The following is a 24,926-nucleotide window of genomic DNA, read 5'->3' as shown; positions in this document are numbered from 1 at the left end:
ATGCAGCCTCAGTCTCCCAAGCTCAAGTGATCTTCCCACCTCTCTGCCTCCTGAGTACCTCGGACTACAGGTGCATGCCACCATGCCTGGCTAATTTTTGTATTTTTTGTAGACAGTTGTGCCATGTTGCCCAGGCTGGTCTCAAACTTCTGGGCTCAAGAAACCCACCCACCTTGACCTTCTAACATGCTAGAATTACAGGCATGAGACACTGCGACCAGCCAGAGTATTTTCTTACTGTTAGGTACATGAGATGATTCAGGTTCATCTTGTATTTCTCCCAAACTCTGACTAGGAATCATCTCTGGTCCCCTTTTTTTTGTGGATAGTATTTAGGAACTAGTAACTTGGCAGTTGGTGTGCTTACTATTACTGAGGTGTCACTGTGTTTAGGTCCTCTCAGTAGAATGAATCACAAAATATATGCATATGTGCACACACAACAATTTCTCTATTTGTTCCTATATATTTAAACGATATGAGTTCTAATGTCATGCTCCAGGTTTTCTAGCTCTCCTCATTCCTATTTTTATAAATACCTACTCTAATGGAGAAACCTTGCTGTCATCATTCTCAACATATTTGCTCAATGTTACCAATCTCTCAACAATGCTGCCTATCTTCTCCCCGTCCCTTCCACACCTCACCGTCAGCCCTCTTGGTGCCAGCAGGAACAAGGCCACAACTCCTCTCATCCCACGAGGCAAGTCTAACTCCTCCACTCTGGGGAAGGAAGTCAGGAGAGACACATGAAAACTCAAAGAGGGGAATCAAAAGAAAGAGGAATGGAAGGCCACATTTAAAAAAAATAATAAATCATCTTTTGATTGCCCTAATAAACATCTCTTGGTGATGATATAGTTTATGGATATGGCTAGACATTTTTTTCAGTTTTAGGATTTTGCATCTAAATCTGTAAGACTTTGATCTATAGCTTTATGGTTTTGTTTTTTGTTTGTTTGTTTGTTTGTTTCTTTTCTTTTTTTTTTTTTTTAAGGTTTTGGTACCAAAGTTGTACTGGCCTCAAAAACTGAATGGAAAAGTTCCATCTTTTTTCTTCTAGAAAAGTTTATAAAAGCCTGGTATTACTTTTAAATATTTGGAATCAGTTCAGCGAAGCCATCTGTTCCTAGAGTTTTCTTTCTAAGCAAGTTTTTGAATATTCCACTCAGGTACTGTTTGCAGTTGTGACAAGCACAATCAATCTCTAGTATGACCTTGTTTCCAGGGCTTTTACTGATGGCATGTTAAGCAAAGGACCAACCCACTGGCACTTCCTAAGTTTTAATCATTTCTCCTTCATACTGCCAAATGCAAAACAAAACAAAAATCCTACTTATTATATTCTCAAATTAGCTTTTCAGAATCCTGCCCTATGCAGCATGAGACATCTGGAAATTTGAGAAATTATATGTGTTTGAAGCCCCTAATGTATTCATTCTTTACACTGCAGTCTTGATTGTTCTCCCGGTTTCTGGTCCCCCCATGCCTTCCCCTGACCCCCAGGTTATGGCCCTCTGCCTGAACCAAGTTCAGTATTCAGGTTCTTTCCTATAGTCAGAAGTGGAAAGGGCCCCCAGAGCTGCATTCTTTTTACCACTCTCTAGAATTTTGCCCCTTTAGTCTTCTTTGCTTCTATAGCAATAATTTGCATTTAAATATTTTCTGTAATTTTATAGTTGTCCCCAATCGGTCCATTCTGCTGCCAACTACTATACCTTACCCAATAGCAAAATCTATTTTTGCTTCTTTTTTTTTTTAATCTCTCTCTGTTGCTCAGGCTGGAGTGCAGTGGCATGATCTCAGCTCACTGAAACCTCCACCTCCCAGGTTCAAGTGATCCTCCCACCTCAGCCTCTTTAGTAGCCAGGATTACAGGTGTGTACCACCATGCCTGGCTAATTTTTGTATTTTTAGTAGAGACAGGGTTTCATGTTGGTCAGGCTGGTCTGGAACTCCTGACCTCAGGTGATTTGCCCACCTCGGCCTCCCAAAGTACTGGGATTACAGGCACGAACCACCATGCCCATCCTATTTGTGCTTTTTGAAAGCTCCATATGTAAGTTACATCTATATACACATTTTTAAAAGTTTTATCACCTATGAAAGACATGTTTCAGTATGGAGAGAAATAGAGTTGGGTACAATAAGTCACTCACAGCAGAATGTCCTGGCTTATGTGTTAGACATCTGCCAGGGCAGAAACCACCAGAAATCTGGACCCACTCTCTTCTACTAATCCTCATAGGTTGCATGCAAGGCAAATTGACTTGCCCCTTTGATCCACCATTCTGAGATGGGTCGTCTAAATTTAGTCTGCCCCAGGATTATTCAAAAATCCTGCTGGTGGGCTCCTGTACTATGGCCCTATATTGAGGGTCTTTCTCTTTCTTCCTGGACATACAAGAGCATTCTTGTTTGTGGATCCCCTTATTTTGCACATGGCTAAGCAATAAATCTTTGAACTACTTACAGCCATTGGCTCGAATGACATATTTTCAAGTCTCTTAGAAAACAGCAGTCTTGACAATGAACTAAACCATATTAACAAAGTAAAATGCTATTTCTCAATACAAACCTTTTTTCCACATTTTCTTAAGTTGCTAGATATACTGCAATTCAACACCTCTGTTCTATATTAAATTTAGACTTTAACTTAAAACGTCCACATATTAGATACAGTTAAAAATACTTTCTCTACTATCTGATGTTGAGAAGCTACTTCGTATTACACATACTCCATAAAATATAACCTCATAGTAAATGCTTTCCTATAGTTTCCTATAGTTTGTGCATTTTCTCTGGCCTCTTGACTTCACACAGAATGATTTTCCACATTCATTACATCCGTAGGGTTTCTGTCTTATACAAGTTCTGTGGTGAAAAATTAGGGCTGACTTCTGACAAAAGGTTTTTCCACATTCATTACACCCCAGTGGTTTCTCCCGTGTGTCTTCTCAGATATTCTGTGAAACTGTAGTAGTAGCAGAAAAATGCATCCCTTCTCAACCTAGGGATGCTGACACAGGCTTCACATCATGTGAATTCTCTGATGTTTAATGAGGAGTGGCACTGGGCAAAATGTTTCCTACATTCATTCACCAGTAAGTTTTTTCCACTTTTAGTTTTATAACATAATGTATGGTCCCAAGTCCAGAATAATGTTTTCCTGCATTCCGTATCTTCATATTTTTTTTTCTCTAAGTTCTCTCAATACTGTGAGAACTGACTTCAGGCCAAAGGTGTTCTCATTATCATTATATTAACCGATTTCTCTCACCCTTTATGTTCTGTGTTCCACAAAGTTCTGACTTCACCCAGAGTAATTTCCCTCACTTACTACATTTATAGGGTTTCTCCCCAAGTGCGTTCTCTGATGTACAGTTAGTTTTGACTTAACATAGAATGATTTTCCACAAACATTACATTCATAGGGTTTCTCCCCTGTGTGTGTTCTATGATGTGCAATGAGTTTTGACTTCACACAGAATGATTTTCCACATTCATTACATCCATAGGGTTTCTGTCTTATATGAGTTCTCTGGTGAACAATTAGGGCTGACTTCTGACGGAAGGTTTTCCCACATTCATTACATCCAAAAGGTTTCTCCCCTGTGTGTCTTCTCAGATGTTCTGTGAAACCAGAGTAGTAGCAGAAAAATTTTCCACACTGAATACATTCATAAGGTTTCTCACCTGTGTGAGTTCTTAGATGTTTAGTAAGGGTTGACTTCTCAGAGAATGATTTCCCACATTCATTGCATTCATAAGGTTTTTCGCCTGTGTGAATTCTCTGATGTTTAATGAGGTCTGATTTTCTGAGAAAGGCTTTCCCACATGCATAGCATTCATAGGGCTTCTCCCCTGTGTGTGTTTTCTGATGCACAGTAAGGACTGACTTAAATGAAAAGGTTTTCCCACATTCATGACATTCATATGGTTTCTCACCTGTGTGTGTTCTCTGATGTTGAGTAAGGGTTGACTTTTCACTGAAGGATTTCCCACATTCATGACATCTATAAGGTCTCTCCCCTGTATGAATTCTTTGATGTTTAATGAGGTCTGAATTCTTAAAAAAGGTCTTCCCACATTCATGACATTCATAGTGTTTTCCCCCTGTGTGTGTTCTCTGATGTCTTGTATGGGCTGACTTCTGGGTGAAGGTTTTTCCACATTCATGACATTTATAAGGTTTTTCTCCTATATGTGTTCTCTGTTGTAAATGAAGGACTAATTTTTCACTGAAAAAGGTTCCACACTCATTATATTCAATAATATTGTTAATTGAGTGGGTTCTCTGAATTGGAGTGAGATTTAACTTCTGGCTGAATGGGTAAACACTCTGATGTTCAAGGAGAATGGATTCCTCAAAGATGTTTTCTCCACATTGATTACATTCATAGTGGTTTTCTCTTGGATGCGTTTGCTGATGGGTAATGAAAAATGACATATCATAGGTTTTCCCATGTTCAGTATATTTGCAGGTTTTCTGTCCTGTGTAACCTCTCTTATGTACAAGGAAGAATGAATTCTCAGGGAAAGCTTTCCCACATTCATTGTATTCAAAAGGTTGCTCCCAATTTTTAATTTTCTGATGCCAAATGAGGTCTTCATTCAGCCAGAAGCTGTTCCCATTTTTATTATATTCATAAGGTTCCTCTTCAGAATGAATTATTTCATGCTTTTCATCACACAAACATTTCCCACTTTTGTTAAACTCATTGAACTTCATTCTTGAATAGTTTCTACTGGTATTAATTAATTCTGAAATATAGAGTGACAAAAACGATTAGTTGACAAGGATATGTAAGAGAAATAAAGTTAGCATTATATTTGAAGGCATGGCTCAGTTTAGGCCATTACCTCCTCATACCTACATTATGACAACAATGTGCACACTTCCAGTCTTATATCTCTTTTTAATTCAACACAGCAGCAACAAGCTGAATTTCTAAAAGTTCTAATTCATAGATAGTCCTGTAATCCAGGCTCCAATTCTGTGTGGTTTTGTTGTTGTTGGTTGGTGGTGGTGGTGGTGTTTTTGAGACAGAGTCTTGCTCTGTCACCCAGGCTGGAGTGTAGTGACATGATCTCAGCTCACTACAACCTCTGCTTCCTGGGTTCAAGCGATTCTCATGCCTCAACCTCCCAAGTAGCTGAGACTACAGATGTACACAACCATGTTCAGCTAGTTTTTATGTTTTTAGTAGACACAGGATTTTGCCATGTTAGCCAGGCTGGTCTCGAACTACTGGCTTCAAGCAATTCATCCACATCGGCCTTCCAAAGTGCTGGGATTACAGGCATGAAGCACTGCACCTGGCTCAATTGTTGTTCTAGCTCTGATTCACTAGGAATAAAAGTATGCAACAATAAGAGTGAAATCAATGAGTGAACAAGCCATCCTTGTCACAGGATCAGGTTTATGGTTCTATTCTGGCTATGGGATTTGCCCTTTATTCCATCAACTGTACTATACTATACTGAGTCCAATGTCCCAAGAACAAACACTTTTCTTTTTTTAACAAGGTATCACTGAAGTAAACGTATATTTACATTTAGATTCAGATTAGAACCAAGCCATTCTTTTACGAGTCTAGAATGAATATATTTCACTCTAGGTAGGTTCAACTGTTTGTCCCTCATAAATTGCTCATTCCCATCATAATCTCATACTGATTGTTTTTTCATTGTCAGATTGTACTCTAACAGTGTTTTTAAAAGTTTGCCTTCTCAAATTTTCCAGGTTCATTCACTAAAAAACATGAAAGAACTGTTTGTATAATTCATTTAAGCACAAACATCAGCCTCATTGCTATAACAATATTCTTTGTTAAACACTGATTTTTAAAATATTTCATGCGGTTCTGATTTTGCTCACCAACTATGTTCCTGGCAGCCATTACTTTGCCTATGATTTTTTCTTAGTGCCCTACATAGATATTTAAATCAGTGGTGTTTAACAAATAATGTTTATCAATATTACCCGGAGAGCTTTTCCAAACACAAATATTTTCAGGCTTCACGCTGAAATCCTTACTGGTTGAATGTTTAATTTTAATTTTAATTGCTTTTTATTTTTTAGAGACAGAATCTTGCCCTGTCACCCAGGATGCATTGCAATGGCACAAACACAGTTAACTGTAGCCTCTTCCCACGCTAAAACAAGACTCTCACCTCAGCTCTCCAGTAGCTGAGATCACAAAAATTAGCCAGGCATGAGACCACAGGTGTGTGCCACCATGCCTGGCTAATTTTTTAAGTTTTCATAGAGATGGGGTCTTCCCATTTTGCCCAAGCTGGCCTCAAATTCCTGGGCTCAAGTGTTCCTCGCACCTCAGCCTCTCAAAGTCCTGGAATTATAGACATGAACCACTGGGCCCAGGCTATTGCAAAATAATTCTGTAAAAAAATGATAAATATGGTAAAAAGCTAAAGAATGAGCAACTCAAAAAAGCATGTATAGAAAAATGTGTTTAATATTTTAAAGAAGGAGGGATGCTCTTTACTGGGAAAAGTACACCAGGGAGCTTTCCGGGGGTGTTGAAAAATCACTCTATATATTCATCTCAGTGATGAATACATGAGTGTTTATATACACACACACACACACACATACATATATATATATTATTAATCTTTGGCTTAACCATATAATTTATACCACAATTTAAAAAAAAAAAAAAAAGATGTGTGTATGGAAGTGATATTGGGAGATGCTGGGTGATTCAGAGTCACTGGATATTTGGGTCATGTCAACATGTTAGTTTCAAAGTTCTAGAGCCTCTAAAACATGATTCCTGAAGAACATTTCAATGGTCTTATTACCTGAACCTACCCTTTGTGATCTACCTTCCTTTAAATTCCATCTGGCACATACTAACTCACCTAGATGACGCTGGCTTGGAAATTTTTCCTCTAATATCCATGGCTCCTCGCCTTTCTCCAACTTGAGAATCACTTCTGGTTTAGGAATGCAATATCCTGTGGATGAGAATTGTATTACTTGGGACAAACTGGGTGGGTTTTCCTGAAGGAGGAAGACAGTATACCCCAAACAGTACACACACACACACACACACACACTTCATTTAATTCTGTCATTCTCTCTAGTATCCAAAAGGGATAAATTGTCCTTGATCTCTGAATCTCAAACCTAAATATTATTATATTTTACAAAAGTTTCACAAGTTTCTATTGATAAGAAAGGACGTGCATTCCGGTCTTCTACATGGGAAACAATTCCTACCTACCTACTGAGACAAGGTGGCTGTAGTTCTCCAGCATCACATCCCTGTACAGGGTCCTCTGAGCAGGGTCCAGATGCTGCCACTCCTCTTGAGTGAAGCCCACAGTCACATCCCTAAATGACACTGATCCCTGGAAAATCACAGTTCTGCTCAGTCTGAAGTGATAAGAATCAGTTGATGTGAAAAAGGATGTTTAGGGACTAATCCTTGCCATTTTTATTGTTGAAAATTAAATAGAAAATGTTATAAAGAGCCTCTATGACATATGTTGTTTTATGTTACACATTGTGGGTAAAAAAATCATAGTAGAAATATCCTGTTGGTGCATTAATTTATTACTTAATGCAAAAATATTTAGTGCCTACATGTGCCTAGAGCTTTCTTAGTTTCTGAGTATTCCAATTTGAATACAAGAGTCTTCCTGTAATTACAGGAGAGGAACATATCTTCTCACAAGAAAACATACATACAGAGACATACCTACTATAGGACTTAATGGACTCACACCACAGATATGTGCAACACAGATGGATCATAAAAGTGGTCTGTGCAAATTCATGTGAAAGTATGTCAACATATTAGATTTCACTAAAGTGATAAAACTTTAGTTCCTTTGCAAACATATAACAAAAATTTAAGAAAAGGTTAAAAACCTGAAAAAATATGTGGCAAGTCAATGGAACTGCTTAACAGGATAAGAGCATGTCTTACCTGTGATGAGATAAAGGTTGCAGAGGCATGGGAGATGAGGGAGACTAGGAAATGCTTTTGGCTTTAATCCTGTTAGTGTTCTCCAAATATTTATCACTCATCTAATCTGTAAAAACTTTTAGCAACTACTAGTTTTACTTACATTTATTTATAAAGTAAATAAAATACAATCAATCCACATATAAGGAAAGCTTAATTTTGTTCTTATTTTATAGATAAAAATATAAATAGGCATGCTGATATTTTCCTCCCAAGCCCTAAAGGACTGGCAGTATATGATATAAACACAATTATCTTGCACACTTTAGGCCATAGGCTCCCTGCTCCCCCAACTCCAGGTCATTGATGCGAATAGCAGAAGTTGATGGTGAACTGGAAATACACAACTGAATCTCTGTAATATAACTCAGTTTTCACTGAGGAAGCAATGCCACCAAAGTAGATCGGAGACTGCTGGAGAGCAGCATTAGAGGTAGATTGTCTATATTAAGAGGCAGTAGTGGAGATGTGGAAGAGGGAATTCACTAAACAAAAGAAGAGAAGAAGGGTTACTTCCAGAAGGACTGCATAGAGGCATTAGAAGGTCTGGAAATTAGAACCAGGAGGTTGGGTGTTGAGGAAGGGGAGAGTGCAGAGTGACAATAAGACACATGCAGCTCCTGGTATTTCTTCATGTCATGGAAGTGAGAATGTCCAGTGGAAGGCTACAGAGATGATTCTGAAGCTTGGGAGAGACCTAAGGTCTGGAGTTCAAGACCTGCCTGGCCAACATGGTAAAACCCCATCCCTACTAAAAAGACAAAAAATAGCCATGCGTGGTTGTGGACGCCTGTAATCCCTGCTACTCGGGAGGCCGAGGGAGGAGACTCACTTGAACCCGGGAGGTGGAGATTGCAGTGAGCCAAGATTGTGACACTGCACTCCAGCCTGGGTGACAGAGTGAGACTCGGTCTCAAAACAAAACAAAACAAAACAAAACAAAAAATCACAGACTAAAAAAAGAGCATTCCAAAATTAAATGTTAATATTTGCCTAACTGAAAACAAAGCAAATACTCTCTGAACACTACTAGAAAACAAAATGGGCCAGGTGCGGTGGCTTACGCCTGTAATCCCAGCACTTTGGTAGGTCAAGGCAGGAGGATCACGAGGTCAGGAGTTCAAGACCAGCATGGCCAACGTGGTGAAACCCCGTCTCTACTAAAAATACGAAAATTAGCCAGGCACGGAGGCAGGCACCTGTATTCCCAGCTACTCAGGAGGCTAAGACAGGAGAATCACCTGAATCTGGGAGGCGGAGGTTGCAGTGAGCCAAGATCACACCACTGTACTCCAGCCTGGGCAAACAGAGTAAAACTCTGTCTCAAAAAAAGGAAAGAAAGAAAGAAAGAAAGAAAACAAAATGGATGTAAAATACAGAATCGTACAAATCTAAATGTATAAAATTGCACAAATTATAACAAAATAAAAACTGGAAAAAGAGCTAATAAAAGAATAGTTTGTAAAATATAGATAAATCCAGGAGATAAATACCATTCTCAAATGAATTCCAAAAGAAAAAAAAAAAAAGCTAAAGAGAGACTTTTTTGGGGGGAAATGAGGGCAATCAAGAGCACTGTGTACATTATAGCCCATTTATGCCTGAGGTTGCAATTTTTTAAATTTTTGCAATCAGACCTTGAAATGACCTTGAGCAGTAGCATATAACTCCCACATGCTTAGCGTTCCAATAATGGAACACTAGGCATAAATGGGTTAGGGAATTCAGAACACCAAGCACATACCCAGGACAGGAGAAGCATGGCAAAGACCTCAAAAGACCCTAACGTTTTACTTCTGGCTAATCTCTATGCTCAGTGCAAGCAAGCAGTGAAGACTAAGATGAAGTTCTAAATGGACCAGGCTAAGTGCTTAAAAAGTGCTAAGGACAGTCAACTTGCAAATAATAGGAAAGGGGTTTTATTTATTTAGTTTTTTTTTAGTTTTTTTAATTTTTTGGTGGTGGTTGAATCCTGGCCCTCCAGGAAAAATGCTGGTTAAAACACTATCTGAACACAAACTAAAGAGAGAGAATTCAGTGACCACACATGACTAGAAATAAATAGAGACTGCAAAAAAACAGTCTGAAAAATTCATAAAAACAAATGGATGATTGAAGACTTCAATAATTAAGAACAGCAAAGTATAGAGAATAAGAAAGTGATTTCTAAAGTTACCAAATTATAATATTAAAATGCCCAGTTTCAGCAGGAATAAGAAAATCACAAAGCATACAAAGAAACTGGAAGTGTTGTCCAATCACAGGAAAAATATAAATTGACATTTATCCCTGAGGCAAACCAAACATAACAATTCTTAAACAAAGACTTTAAGTCAACTGTCTTACATATATTCAAAAGCTAAAACATACAAGAACTAGAGAGAACCAAGAAAACAACTTACAAATATCAAAAAAGAGATTGAAATTATAATAAAGAACCACATAGACATTCTAAAACTAAAGAGTACCATAACTGAAATAATGAATTCACCAGAGGAGTTCAACAACAAACTTGGGAATGCCAAAAAGAATCTGTGAATTTAAGTAAAAGACTATTGAAATTACCAAGTTTGAGAATCAGAGCAAAAAAGAATTAAGAAAAATAAACAGAACCCAAAGGACCTATGGGACACCATCAAACTGACCAACACAAACATGGGAAATGTAGAAGAATACAAGAGAGGCAAGGAAATAGAGTATTTGTAGAAAAGCCAAAACTTCCTAAATTTGGTGAAAGACACAAATCTATACATCCAGGAAGTACAATAAACTCAAAATAAAGTCAAATACATCCACCAAGACATGTTATAATCAGTCAGGAAAAAAAAAAAAAAAATGACAGAGAATCTTGAAGCAGAAAAGGAGGAGCAATTTGTCACATACAAAAGAACCTCAAAAAGATCATCAGCAGAAACTTTGGAGGTTAGAATACACTAGATTGATATATTGAAAGTGCTGAAAGAAAAAACTTTCAGCTGAGAATTCTATGCTGGGCAAACATGCCTGTCAATAATGAGGACATTCCCAGATGAACACAAGCTAAGAGAATATGTTTTTACTAGATCTACTCTGCAAGGAATGCTAAAGGGAATCCTTTGGGTTGAAATGTGATTCACGACAAACAAGGGAACTGTTATAAGATTATAAGCCAAGTTTTCATCTGGATTTGGTCTTAAAAGAGAAATTAGGATTAAATAAATAAGAAAAATGGAAGATTGGCAGAGTGGATAAATTTCTTCAAATAGTGCATACAAAAATGTAATTAGAATGAATAAGATTGAGCGTCTGATAGTAAAACAGGGTGAGTACAGTCAACAGGTGTTTGTTTGTTTGTTTGTTTTAATTATACTTTAAGTTCTGGGGTACATGTGCAGAACATGCCAGTTTATTACATAGGTATAAATGTGACATGGTGGTTTGCTGCACCCATCAACCAATCATCTACATAAGGCACTTCTCCTAATGCTCTCTCTCCCCTAGCCCACCACCCCCTGACAGGCCCCAGTATGAGATGTTCCCCTCCCTGTGTCTACGTGTTCTCCTTGTCCAACTCCCACTTATGAGGGAGAACAGTGGTGTTTGGTTTTCTGTTCTTGTGTTAGTTTGCTGAGAATGATGGTTTCCAGCTTCATCCATGTTCCTGCAAAGGACATGAACTCATCCTTTTTTATGGCTGCATAGTATTTCATGACATACATGTGCCACATTTTCTTTATCCAGTCTATCATTGATGAGCATTTACGTTGGTTCCAAGTCTTTGTTATTGTGAATAATGCTGTAAAAAAAATACATATGTATGTGTCCTTATAGTAGAATGATTTATAATCCTTTGGGTATATACCCAGTAATGGGATTCCTGGGTCAAATGGTATTTCTGGTTCTAGATCCTTCAGGAATCGCCACCTGACTTCCACAATGGTTGAACTAATTTGCACTCCCACCAACAGTATAAAATCGTTCCTGTTTCTCCTCTCCAGCATCTGTTGTTTCCTGACTTTTTAATGATTGCCATTCTAAATGGCATGAGATGGTATCTCATTGTGGTTTTGATTGCATTTCTCTAATGACCAGTGATGATGAGCTTTGTTTCATATGTTTGTTGGCCGCATAAATGTCTTCTTTTGAGAAGTGTCTGTTCATATCCCTCACCCAATTTTTGATGGGGTTTTTTAATTGTAAATTTGTTTAAGTTCTTTGTAGATTCTGGATATTAGCCCTATGTCAGATGGATAAATTGCAAAAATTTTCTCCCGTTCTGGAGGTTGTCTGTTCATTCTGATGATAGTTTCTTTTGCTGTGCAGAAGCTCTTTAGTTTAACTAGATCCCGTTTGTCAATTTTAGCATTTGTTGCCTTTGCTTTTGGTGTTTTAGTCATGAAGTCATTGCCTACACCTATGTACTGAATGGTACTGCCTAGGTTTTCTTCTAGGGATTTTATGGTTTTAGGTCTTAAGTGTTTAATCCATCTTGAGTTAATTTTTGCATAAATGGTAAGGAAGGAGTCCAGTTTCAGTTTTCTGCATATAGCTAGCCAGTTTTCCCAACACCATTTATTAAATAGGGAATCCTTTCCCCATTGCTTTTGTCAGGTTTGTCAAAGATCAGGTGGCTGTAGATGTGTGGTGTTATTTCTGAGGGCTCTGTTCTGTTCCATTGGTCTATATCTCTGTTTTGGTACCAGTATCATGCTGCTTTGGTTACTGTAGCCTTGTAGTATAGTTTGAAGTCAGGTAGTGTGATGCCTCCAGCTTTGTTCTTTTGGCTTAGGATTGACTTGGCAATGCGGGCTCTTTTTTGGTTCCATATGAACGTTAAAGCAGTTTTTTCCAGTTCTGTGAAGAAACTCATTGGTAGCTTAATGGCGAAGGCACTGAGTCTATAAATTACCTTGGGCAGTATGGCCATTTTCAAAATACTGATTTTTCCTATTCATGAGCATGGTATGTTCTTCCATTTGTTTGTGTCCTCTTTTATTTCACTGAGCAGTGATTTGTAGTTCTCCTTGAAGAGGTCCTCTACATCCCTCGTAAGTTGGATTCCTAGGTATTTTATTCTCTTTGAAGCTATTATGAATGGGAGTTCATTCATGATTTGGCTCTCTGTCTGTTACTGGTGTATAAGAATGCTTGTGATTTTTGCACATTAATTTGGTATCCTGAGACCTTCCTGAAGTTGCTTATCAGCTTTAGGAGATTTGGGGCTGAGACAATGGGGTTTTCTAAATATACAATCATGTCATCTGCAAACAGAGATAATTTGACTTCCTCTTTTCCTATCTGAATACGCTTCATTTCTTTCTCTTGCCCAAATGCCCTGGCCAGAACTTTCAATACTATGTTGAATAGGAGTGGTGAGAGAGGGGATCCTTGTCTTGTGCTGGTTTTCAAAGGAAATGCTTCCAGTTTTTTCCCATTCAGTATTATATTGGCTGTGGGTTTGTCATAAATAGCTCTTATTATTTTGAGATATGTTCCATCAATACCTAGTGTTTTGAGAGTTTTTAGCATGAAGGGGTGTTGAATTTTCTCAAAGGCCTTTTCTGCACCTGTTGAGATAATCACGTGGTTTTTGTCATTGGTTCCGTTTATTTCATGAAATACGTTTATTAATTTGCATATGTTGAACCAGCCTTGCATCCCAGGGATGAAGCTGACTTGAGCATGGTACATAAGCTTTTTGAAGTGCAGCTGGATTCAGTTTGCCAGTATTTTATTGAGGACTTTTGTGTCAATGTTCGTCAGGGATATTGGTCTGAAATTTTCTTTATTTGTTGTGTTCCTGCAAGGTTTTGGTATCAGGATGATGCTGGCTTCATAAAATGAGTTAGAGAGGATTCCCTCTTTTTCTGTTGCTTGGAATAGTTTCAGAGGGAATGGTATCAGCTCCTCCTTGTATCTCTGGTAGTATTTGGCTGTGAATTCATCTGGTCCTAGACTTTTTTGCTTGGTAGGCTATTATTTACTGCCTCAATTTCAGAACTTGTTATTGGTCCATTCAGGGATTCGACTTCTTCCTGCTTTAGACTTGGGAGGGTGTATGTGTCCAGGAATTTATCTATTTCTTCTAGATTTTCTAGATTATTTGCGTAGAGGTGTTTATAGTATTCTCTGACAGTAGTTTGTATTTCTGTGGGATCAGTGGTGATATCCCCTTTATCATTTTTTATTGCATCGATTTGATTCTTCTCCCTTTTCTTCTTTATTCTTTTTGCTATTCTATTTTGTTGATCTTTTCAAAAACCAGCTCCTGGATTCATTGATTTTTTGAAGGGTTTTTCATATCTCTATCAGTCCTTCTTTGATCTTAGTTATCTCTTGCCTTCTGCTAGCTTTTGAATTTGTTTGCTCTTGCTTCTCTAGCTCTTTTGTGATGCTAGGATGTCTATTTTAGATATTTCCTGCTTTCTGTTGTGGACATTTAGTGCTGCAAATTTCCCTCTACACACTGCTTTAAATGTGTCCCAGAGATTCTGGTACATTGTGTCTTTGTTCTCATTGGTTTCAAATAACTTCTTTATTTCTGCCTTAATTTCATCATTTACCCAGTAGTCATTCAGGAGCAGGTTGTTCAGTTTTCATGTAATTGTGCAGTTTTGAGTGACTTTCTTAATACTGATTTCTAATTTGATTGCACTGTGGTCTGAGAGACTGTTATCCTTTCCATTCTTTTGAATTTGCTGAGGAGTGTTTTACTTCCAATTATGTAGTCAATGTTAGAATAAATGTGATGTGGTGCTGAGAAGAATGTATATTCTGTTGATTTGGGTAGGGAGAGTTCTGTAGATGTCTATTAGGTCTGCTTGGTCCAGAGCTGAGTTAAAGTTCTGAATATCCCTGCTAATTTTCTGTCTCGATCTGTCTAATACTGACAGTGGGTTGTTAAAGTTTCCCACTATTATTGTGTGGGAGTCTAAGTGTCTTTGTAGATCTCTAAGAACTTGCTTTATGAATCTGGGTGCTCCTGTGTATTGGGTGCATATATATTTAGGGTAGTTAGCTCTTCTTGTTGCATTGATCCCTTTACCATTATCTAATGCCCTTCTTTGTCTTTTTTGATCTTTGTTGGTTTAAAGTATGTTTTATCAGAGACTAAGATTGCAACACCTTTTTTTTTTTTTTTTTTTTTGCTTTCCATTTGCTTGGTAAATATTCCTCCATCCCTTTATTTTGAGCCTATGTGTGTCTCTGCACATGAGATGGGTCTCCTGAATACAGCACACTGACAGGTGTTGCTTTTTATCCAATTTGCCAGTCTGTGTCTTTTAATTGGGGCATTTAGCCTGTTTACATTTAAGGTTAATATTGTTATGTGTGAATTTGATCCTGTCATTATGATGCTAGCTGGTTATTTTGTCCATTAGTTGATGCAGTTTTTTCATAGTGTCAATAATCTTTATAATTTGGTATGTTGTTGCAGGGGTTGATACTGGTTGTTCCTTTCCATGTTTAGTGCTTCCTTCAGGAACTCTTGTAAGGCAGGCCTGGTAGTGACAAAATCTCTCAGCATTTGTTTGTCTGTAAAGGATTTTATTTCTCCTCCACTTATGAAGCTTAGTTTGGCTGGATATGAAATTCCAGGTTGAAAATTCTTTTCTTTAAGAATGTTGAATATTGGCCCGCACTCTCTTCTGGCTTGTAGTGTTTCTGCAGAGATCTACTGTTGGTCTGATGGAATTCCCTTTGTGAGTCATCCGACCTTTCTCTCTAGCTGCCCTTAAAATGTTTTCCTTCATTTCAACTTTGGTGAATCTCACGCTTATGTGTCTTGGGTTGTTCTTGTTGAGGAGTATCTTTGTGGTGTTATCTGTATTTCCTGAATTTGAGTGTTGACTTCTCTTGCCAGGTTGGGAAAATTCTCCTGGATAATATCCTGAAGAGTGTTTCCCAGCTTGGTTCCATTCTCTCCATCACTTTCAGGTAACCAATCAAACACAGATTTGGTATTTTCACATAGTCCTATATTTCTTGGGAGGCTTTATTCCTTTTCGTTCTTTTTTCTCTAATCTTGTCTTCCAACTTCATTTCATTAGTTTGATCTTCAGTCTCTTATATCCTTTCTTCAATTTGATCGATTCAGCTATTGATACTTATGTATGCTTCACGAAGTTCTTGTGTTGTGTTTTTCAGCTCCATCAGGTGACTTATGTTCTTCTGTAACCTGGTTATTCCAGTAAGCAATTTGTCTGACCTTTTTTCAAGGTTCTTAGCTTCCTTGCATTGGGTAGAAAATGTTCCTTTAGCTCAGAGTAGTTAGTTATTACCCACCTTTTGAAACCTACTTCTGTCAATTTGTCAAATGCATTCTCCATCCAGTTTTGTTCCCTTGCTGGCAAGGAGTTGTGATCTTTTGGAGGAGAAGAGGTGTTCTAGTTTTTGGAATTGTCAGCCTTTTGCGCTGGTTTCTCCCCATCTTCGTGATTTATTTACCTTCGGATGGGGTCTCTGAGTGGATGTCCTTTTTGTTGATGTTGATGTTATTCCTTTCTCTTTGTTAGTTTTCCTTCTAACAGTCAGGCCCCTCTGCTGCAGGTCTGCTGGAGTTTGCTGGAGGTCCACTCCAGACCCTGCTTGTTTTGGTATCACCAGAGGAGGCTGCTAAATAGCAAAGATTGCTGCCTGTTCCTCAACATAATAAAGTACATATATGAAAAACTCATAGGTAACATACTCCATAGTGAAAGACCGAAAAGATCCCCCCTACCAAGATCATAAACAGGCAAAGGATAGTGCTTTCACCACTGCAATTCAACACTGTATTAAAAGTTCTAGCCAGAGCAAATAGGCAAGAAAAAGAAATGAAAGAAATTCAAATAGAGAAGTAAAACTACTCTATTTGCAGATAACATTACTTAGCAAATAATCCACAAAAAATCTACGAGCTAACAAACAGTTTCGACGAAGTTGCAGAGTGCAAAACCAACGCACAACAATTAGGTTAAAAAAAAAAAAGTACTCCAACAATGAACAATTCAAAAGGAAATTCAGAAAGTAATTCCATTTATGATAGTATCCAGTAGAATAAAATACTTACTGCTATGGTCTGAATGTTTGTGCCCTTCACAACTTCATATGTTGAAATCTAATACCACTGCAATAGTGTGAAGAGCCATGGCCTTCAGGAGGTGATTAGGAAGCTCTGCCTTCATGAATGGTATAAGTGTCCTTATAACTTAATGGACAAAGTAGTAGTTTGACAACCTGTAGAGACAGGTTCAGACACTGTGCTGCCAATGAGCAGAAATTTTATTTTCGATAAGCTTACATAAAGTAATGATGTTTTTCCATAAATAAGACTTAGTCAAATGGCCCCTTTTAACTTCTAAAATGTTTTAATACATCAAATCTGATTTGAATATTTAATATAACAAGTATGGGTAATTCCAGGAATGGTGATCTAAGGAATCAAACTAGAGCTGAGGAGACAGGTAGCACTGGCAGGTTTAAGAGATTAGATACAGGACAGGCGTAGTGGCTCACACCTGTAATCCCAACACTTTGTTAGGCCAAGGCAGGCAGATCACCTGAGGTCAGGAGTTCGAGACCAGCGTGACCAACATGGAGAAACCCCGTATATACTAAAAATACAAAATTAGCCAGGCGTGGTGGTGTATGCCTGTAATCCCAGCTACTTGGGAGGCTGAGGTAGGAGAATCACTTGAACTCAGAAGGCAGAAGTTGCGGTGAGCTGAAATCATGCCATTGCATTCCAGCCTGGGCACCAAGAGCGAAAGTCCATCTCAAAAAGAAAGAAAGAAAGATTGGATACAAACAGGGAGAAGGAGCAAATAAATATTGTTGAAGTTACAAGGATGGAAAACAGAAAGGCTATGGGGTTAAGATTGAAACTGGAAAATGTATATGTAAACTCATTGTTTAAAAAATATGTGTAGATAGACCAATACAAAAATAGGTATACACATGTATGTATATTTCCTAATTCTGTCAATTGAGAGGGTCTGAGGCAGTGACAACCTTTAGCAATGAGCACCCAGATCTTGCATTTAAAATTCCACCCTCCACTAGAAAGAACAATGTCCTTTGGAGAAATGGCTAATGGCAGAGGTAGTGCAGGAAAAGGACAAGATGGGTTAGGTACATCTGCTGTGCCACAGAGTAATTACTCAAAAATTGATGTGGGAGACAGGCTGAAAATGGAATAGGTTAACTCCAAAACTCCATCCCAAACTAAAAAAAAAAAAAAAGAAAAAAACCCTGTCAGCATCTTTTCAGAATTCTCCAATCTGATTAAAAACTTAGTACACCCAGAACATTCCTAGTATGGCTTGCTGATGCCTGTGCCAAAGTGGGCAGTATGCACCTTGTTTTCAGAGAACTGCAATTGTGTATTTTGATCTGTCTATGCAGGCTCTCTGAAGAAGTGGCTCACAGGTTTGTCTTTGTTTTGCCTGCCTTAAAACTTTCTCAGGGCTAGTCTTCCAGGAAGTGCTTGTTGAAAGTATTTAAAGGCAATTATCTGGCCACAGCAGCTAGATGAGAAAAGCAGCAGATGGACTGATAAAACTGGGAATGGAAAAACTGAGAAGGAAACACATGGGTCCAGGGTTGGGGATAAGGGGTTTGAAAAGTTTCTGCATAAAGCAGGGAATTGAGGTCATGTGTAAGTACAAAGCAATATTCATGCTCAGAAAAAACCTGAGAGGAACCTAAGCTTTCATGTCTGGTTGACCTTCAGGCTCTGTGTAAGCAGGAGGTAAAGATTAATGCAGAGATGTAAATGGCCTGGCAAACCATTACAGGAACACCCTAAAACAGGGCCAGTATGCACAGACAAGAAGAGTTTTTTATTTTGTTTTTGCTCTGGGCATTTAAATAACTATCATATCACAAACTGACCACTAAACTAACAGAACAGAGGTTTCAGTAACCATGTACAACAAAGAACACTGACTTTACAAAAATAGTTTAGAAAAGTCACAAAACAAGCAAACAATAGAAAATAAACAGCAACAACAAATTCTGAGCAAAAGAATCTGATTTCTAGAATTAGCATATTTTAATATTCAAAATGTTCAGTTTTCAATAAAAAATTATGAGGAATGCAAAGAAGATAATACGAACCACAGACACACAGAAAAAATAAATAAAACCTGTCCTCAAAGACACCTTTAATATTGGTCTTACTAGGTAAAGAATTTAAATCAGCTGTTCTAAATGTGCTCAAAGAGCTAAATGAAACCACAGAACTAACAGAAACCAGGAGAATGATGCTGTGTCAAATATAAAATATTAATATAGAGAACAAAACTATAAAAATGTAATTAGGACTGTCTGGAGCTGAAAAGTACAACTAAAATTTTTTAAAATCAGTGGAAAGATTCAATAACAGATTAGAGCTCAAAGAGAACAATCAGCAAAATTGAAGACACTGGTGGAGATCACTCATTCTGTGGAGCAGAGAAAAAGAATGGTGAAAAATGGACAGTGCCTAAGAGATCCATGAGACAACATCAAGCATACCCACAAGTTAATAACAAGAGTTACTGACAAAGAGGAGAAAAGGGAACCAAAAAATATCTGAAGAAATAATGTCTGAAGACCTTTCAAACTGATGAAAGACATGAATCTCTATGTCCAAGACTCTCAAGAAACTATAATTGGGATAACATCAAAGAACTTCAAACTGAGAGAAATAATAAATTGTTAAAAGACAAAGAGTCTTGAAAGTAGCAAGAGATAAGGCACTAACCATGTACAAAGGACCTGAAATAAGATTAACAGACAGTCTTTCATCAGAAACCATGAAGGCCAGAGGCAGTAGGATAATGGCACCTTTAAAGTGCCAAAAGAAAAAAACAAAAAAACAAAAATTTTACATTAGGCAAAACTACCTTTCAAAAAGGAAGGAGAAATTAAAACATTCCTAGATCAACAGAATCTGAGAAAACATATTAGTACTAGACCTGTCCTACAAGAAATGCAAAAGGCACTCCCTCAGGTTGAAACAAAAGGACACTAGACAGTAATTCCAATCCAAACACAAAAAAAATTCAAATGGTAAAAGTAAATACTATAAGTAAATGCAAAAGCCGGTCTTAGTGTATTCTTGGCTTTTATGTTCTTTTTTCTATATGATTTAAAAGACATATACATGAAACAATAATTATACATCTATGGTAATGTGCACACAATTTATGAAGGCATAAAATGTCACAATAAGAAGACAAAGGACAGGGACAAAGCTATACAGGACCAGAGTTTTTATATAATATTAAGGCTCAGTTGGTATTAATGCAAGCTAGATTGTTATAAATTCAAGATGTTAATTGCAATTCCAAGTATTAACACTAGGTAAATAATGAATACAAAGAAATACAAAATGAATTAAAATGGCACATTAGAAAAAAAAAACACAAAAAAAGGCACACACAGAAAAACTGAAAACAAAAAAGATGTAAAACATGGAAAATAACTAGCAAAATGGCATAAGTCCTTTATCAGTTTATCATTGACTCTAAATGTAAATAAACTAAACTCCCAACTAAAAGACAAATTGTCAAAATAGGCTGGGCATGGTGGCTCACACTTGAAATCCCAGCACTTTGGAAGGCAGAGGCGGGCAGATCATGAGGTCAGGAGTTTGAGACCAGCCTGGCCAATATGGTGAGACCCTGTTTCTACTAAAGAAAAAAAAAAATTAGCCAGGTGTCATGGTATGCACCTGTAATCCCAGCTACTCAGCAGGTTGAGGCAGAAGAATTGTTTGAACCCTGGAGGCTGAGGTTGCAGAGAGTCAAGATCACACCACTGCAGTCCAGCCTGGGTGGCACAGTAAGATTCTGTCTCAAAAAAAAAAAAAGAAAAAAGAAACGAAAAAGAAAAATGAATTGGGAAAAAAAATACAAATATATGATCCATCTATATATAGTCTATAAGACACTCTCTTTAGATACAAACACACAACACAGCAGGTTGAAATTGAAATGACAGAAGAGGATAGTAACCTAAAGAATGCCAGGGTGGCTATACTGAGACAAAAGAGACTTTAAGTCAAAAATTGTTACAAGAGGAAAACATTACATATTGATTTAAAAAAAAAAAAAAAAAAAAAGGTGAGTCTACAAAGGAGACATAGTAACAGAAATAGAAATAAATCATCCTGGACGGAGCAAGATGGCCGAATAGGAACAGCTCCAGTCTCCAGCTCCCAGCGTGAGTGACACAGAAGACAGGTGATTTCTGCATTTTCAACTGAGGTACTGGGTTTATCTCACTAGGGAGTGCCGGACAATCGGTGCTGGTCAGCTTTGCAGCCCGACCAGCCAGAGCTGAAGCAGGGCGAGGCATCACCTCACACTGGGAAGCGCAAGGGGGAAGGGAATCCCTTTTCCTAGCCAGGGGAACTGACACACAAACACCTGGAAAATCGGGTAACTCCCATGCCAATACTGCGCTTTAAACAAATGGGCACACCAGATTATATCCCACACCTGGCCAGGAGGGTCCCACGCCCACGGAGCCTTCCTCATTGCTAGCACAGCAGTCTGCGATCTAACTGCAAGGCAGCAGCCAGGCTGGGGGAGGGGCGCCCACCATTGCTGAGGCTTAAGTAGGTAAACAAAGCCCTGGGAAGCTCGAACTGGGTGGAGCTCACAGCAGCTTGAGGAGGCCTGCCAGTATCTGTAGACTCCACCTCTGAGGGCAGGGCACAGCTAAGCAACAACAATTTTTAAAAAAAAGCAGCAGAAACCTCTGCAGACGCAAATGACTCTTTCTGACAGCTTTGAAGAGAGCAGTGGATCTCCCAACACAGAGGCTGAGATCAGAGATCGGACAGACTGCCTGCTCAAGTGGGTCCCTGACCCCTCAGTAGCCTAACTGGGAGACATCCTCCACTAGGGACAGATTGACACGCCATACCACACACGGTGGAGTCCACCCCTGAGAGGAAGCTTCCAAAGAAGGAATCAGACAGGTACACTCGCTGTTCAGCAGTATTCTATCTTCTGCAGCCTCTGCTGCTGAAACCCAGGCAAACTGGGTCTGGAGTGGACTTCAAGCAATCTACAACAGACCTACAGCTGAGGTTCCTGACTGTTAGAAGGAAAACCAACAAACAGTAAGGACACCCACACCAAAACGCCATCAGTACGTCACCATCATCAACGACCCGAGGCAGATAAAACCACAAAGATGGGGAAAAAGCAGGGCAGAAAAGCTGGAAATTCAAAGAATAAGAGCGCATCTCCCCCTCCAAAGGAACGCAGCTCATCACCAGCAACAGATCAAAGCTGGAAGGAGAAAGACTATAACGAGATGAGAGAAGAAGGCTTCAGACCATCAAACTTCTCAGAGCTAAAGGAAGAATTACGTACCCAACGCAAAGAAACTAAAAATCTCGAAAAAAGAGTGGAAGAATTGACAACCAGAATAATTAATGCAGAGAAGGCCATAAACGAACTGACAGAAATGAAAACCATGACACGACAAATAAGTGACACATGCAAAAGCTTCAGTAACTGACTCAATCAACTGCAAGAAAGAGTATCAGCGATTGAGGATCAAATGAATGAAATGAAGTGAGAAGAGAAACCAAAAGAAAAAAGAAGAAAAAGAAATGAACAAAGCCTGCAAGAAGTATGGGATTATGTAAAAAGACCAAATCTACCTCTGATTGGGGTGCCTGAAAGTGAGGGAGAAAATGGAACCAAGTTGGAAAACACTCTTCAGGATATCATCCAGGAGAACTTCCCCAACCTAGTAGGGCAGGCCAACATGCAAATTCAGGAAATACAGAGAACGCCACAAAGATACTCCTCCAGAAGAGCAACTCCAAGACACATAATTGCCAGATTCACCAAAGTTGAAATGAAGGAAAAAATCTTAAGGGCAGCCAGAGAGAAAGGTCGGGTTACCCACAAAGGGAAGCCCATCAGACTAACAGCAGATATCTCGGCAGAATCTCTACAAGCCAGAAGAGAGTGGGGGCCAATATTCAACATTCTTAAAGAAGAGAATATTAAACCCAGAATTTCATATCCAGCCAAACTAAGGTTCATAACTGAAGGAGAAATAAAATCTTTTACAGATAAGCAAATACTTAGAGATTTTGTCACCATCAGGCCTGCCTTGCAAGAGACCCTGAAGGAAGCACTAAACATGGAAAAGAACAACCGGTACCAGCCATTGCAAAAACATGCCAAAATGTAAAGACCATCGAGGCTAGGAAGAAACTGCATCAACTAATGAGCAAAATAACCAGTTAATATCATAATGGTAGGATTAAGTTCACACATAACAATATTAAGCTTAAATGTAAATGGACTAAATGGTCCAATAAAAAGACACAGACTGGCAAACTGCATAAAGAGTCAAGACCCGGGGGCGGAGCAATATGGCCGAATAGGAACAGCTTCAGTCTCCATCTCCCAGCACGAGCGACACAGAAGACCGGTGATTTCTGCATTTTCAACTGAGGTACTGGGGTCATCTCACTCGGGAGTGCCGGACAATCGGTGCTGGTCAACTGCTGCAGCCTGACCAGCGAGAGCTGAAGCAGGGCGAGGCATCGCCTCACCTGGGAAGCGCGAGGGGGAAGGGAGTTCCTTTTCCTAGCCAGGGGAACTGAGACACACAACACCTGGAAAATCGGGTAACTCCCACCTCAATACTGCGCTGTAACACCGGCACACCGGAGAATATATCCCACACCTGGCCGGGAAGGTCCCACGCCCACGGAGCCTCCCTCCTTGCTAACACAGCAGTCTGCGGCAATCTAACCGCAAGGCAGCAGCCAGGCTGGGGGAGGGGCGCCCGCCATCCCTGAGGCTTAAGTAGGTAAATAAAGCCCCTGGGAAGCTCGAACTGGGTGGAGCTCACAGCAGCTCAAGGAAACCTGCCTGTCTCTGTAGACTCCGCCTCTGGGGACAGGGCTCAGCTAAAGCAGCAGAGGCCTGTCCAGACGCGAACGACTCTGTCTGACAGCTTTGAAGAGAGCAGTGGATCTCCCAACACGGAGGTTGACATCTGAGAAGGGGCAGTCTGCCTGCTCAAGTGGGTCACTGACCCCTGAGTAGCCTAACTGGGAGACATCCCCCACTAGGGGCAGTCTGACACCCCACACCTCACAGGGTGGAGTACACCCCTGAGAGGAAGCTTCCAAAGCAAGAATCACACAGGTGCACTCGCTGTTCAGCAATATTCTATCTTCTGCAACCTCTGCTGCTGATACCCAGGCAAACAGGGTCTGGAGTGGACCTCAAGCAATCTCCAACAGACCTATAGCTGAGGGTCCTGACTGTCAGAAGGAAAACTATCAAACAGGAAGGACACCTATACCAAAACCCCATCAGTACATCACCATCATCAAAGACCAGAGACAGATAAAACCACAAAGATGGGGAAAAAGCAGGGCAGAAAAGCTGGAAATTCAAAAAATAAGAGCGCATCTCCTCCTGCAAAGGAGCACAGCCCATCGCCAGCAATGGATCAAAGCTGGTCAGAGAAGGATTTTGATGACATGAGAGAAGAAGGCTTCAGTCCATTAAACCTCTCAGAGCTAAAGGAAGAATTACGTACCCAGCGCAAAGAAACTAAAAATCTTGAAAAAAGAGTGGAAGAATTGACAGCTAGACTAATTAATGCAGAGAAGGTAATAAACGAAAAGACAGAGATGAAAACCATGACACGAGAAATACATGACAAATGCACAAGCTTCAGTAACCAACTGGATCAACTGGAAGAAAGAATATCAGCGATGGAGGATCAAATGAATGAAATGAAGTGAGAAGAGAAACCAAAAGAAAAAAGAAGAAAAAGAAATCAACAAAGCCTGCAAGAAGTATGAGATTATGTAAAAAGACCAAATCTACGTCTGATTGGGGTGCCTGAAAGTGAGGGGGAAAATGGAACCAAATTGGAAAACACTCTACAGGATATCATCCAGGAGAACTTCCCCAACCTAGCAGG

The 24,926-nt window shown here is 39.2% G+C and overlaps 1 protein-coding gene across 6 annotated transcripts in view; it reads right to left on the bottom strand.

The window, feature by feature from the left end:
* Positions 1-432: 432 nt before the first annotated feature.
* ZNF37A (zinc finger protein 37A) overlaps positions 433-24,926 on the bottom strand; it is a 41,256-nt gene continuing 16,762 nt past the window's right edge. For 5 of the 6 annotated variants that reach the window (XM_023188168.1, XM_023188171.1, XM_023188166.1 and 2 more), the window contains 3 exons: positions 7,254-7,380; positions 6,889-6,984; positions 433-4,764 (listed from right to left, as the gene is read on the bottom strand). In XM_023188168.1, coding sequence (XP_023043936.1) covers positions 3,314-4,764; positions 6,889-6,984; positions 7,254-7,380 — 1,674 coding nt within the window. In that variant the 3' untranslated portion in view covers positions 433-3,313. Of the gene's footprint in view, positions 4,765-6,888; positions 6,985-7,253; positions 7,406-24,926 lie in introns of all 6 variants that reach the window. The other variant, XM_023188172.1, reaches the window with a different exon arrangement.

The sequence above is a fragment of the Piliocolobus tephrosceles genome, chromosome 9 (genome assembly GCF_002776525.5).
Source record: "Piliocolobus tephrosceles isolate RC106 chromosome 9, ASM277652v3, whole genome shotgun sequence".
Lineage (NCBI taxonomy): Eukaryota > Metazoa > Chordata > Mammalia > Primates > Cercopithecidae > Piliocolobus > Piliocolobus tephrosceles.
Note: the sequence above shows the minus strand (reverse complement) of the source record. Positions and strands in the feature narration are given on the sequence as shown.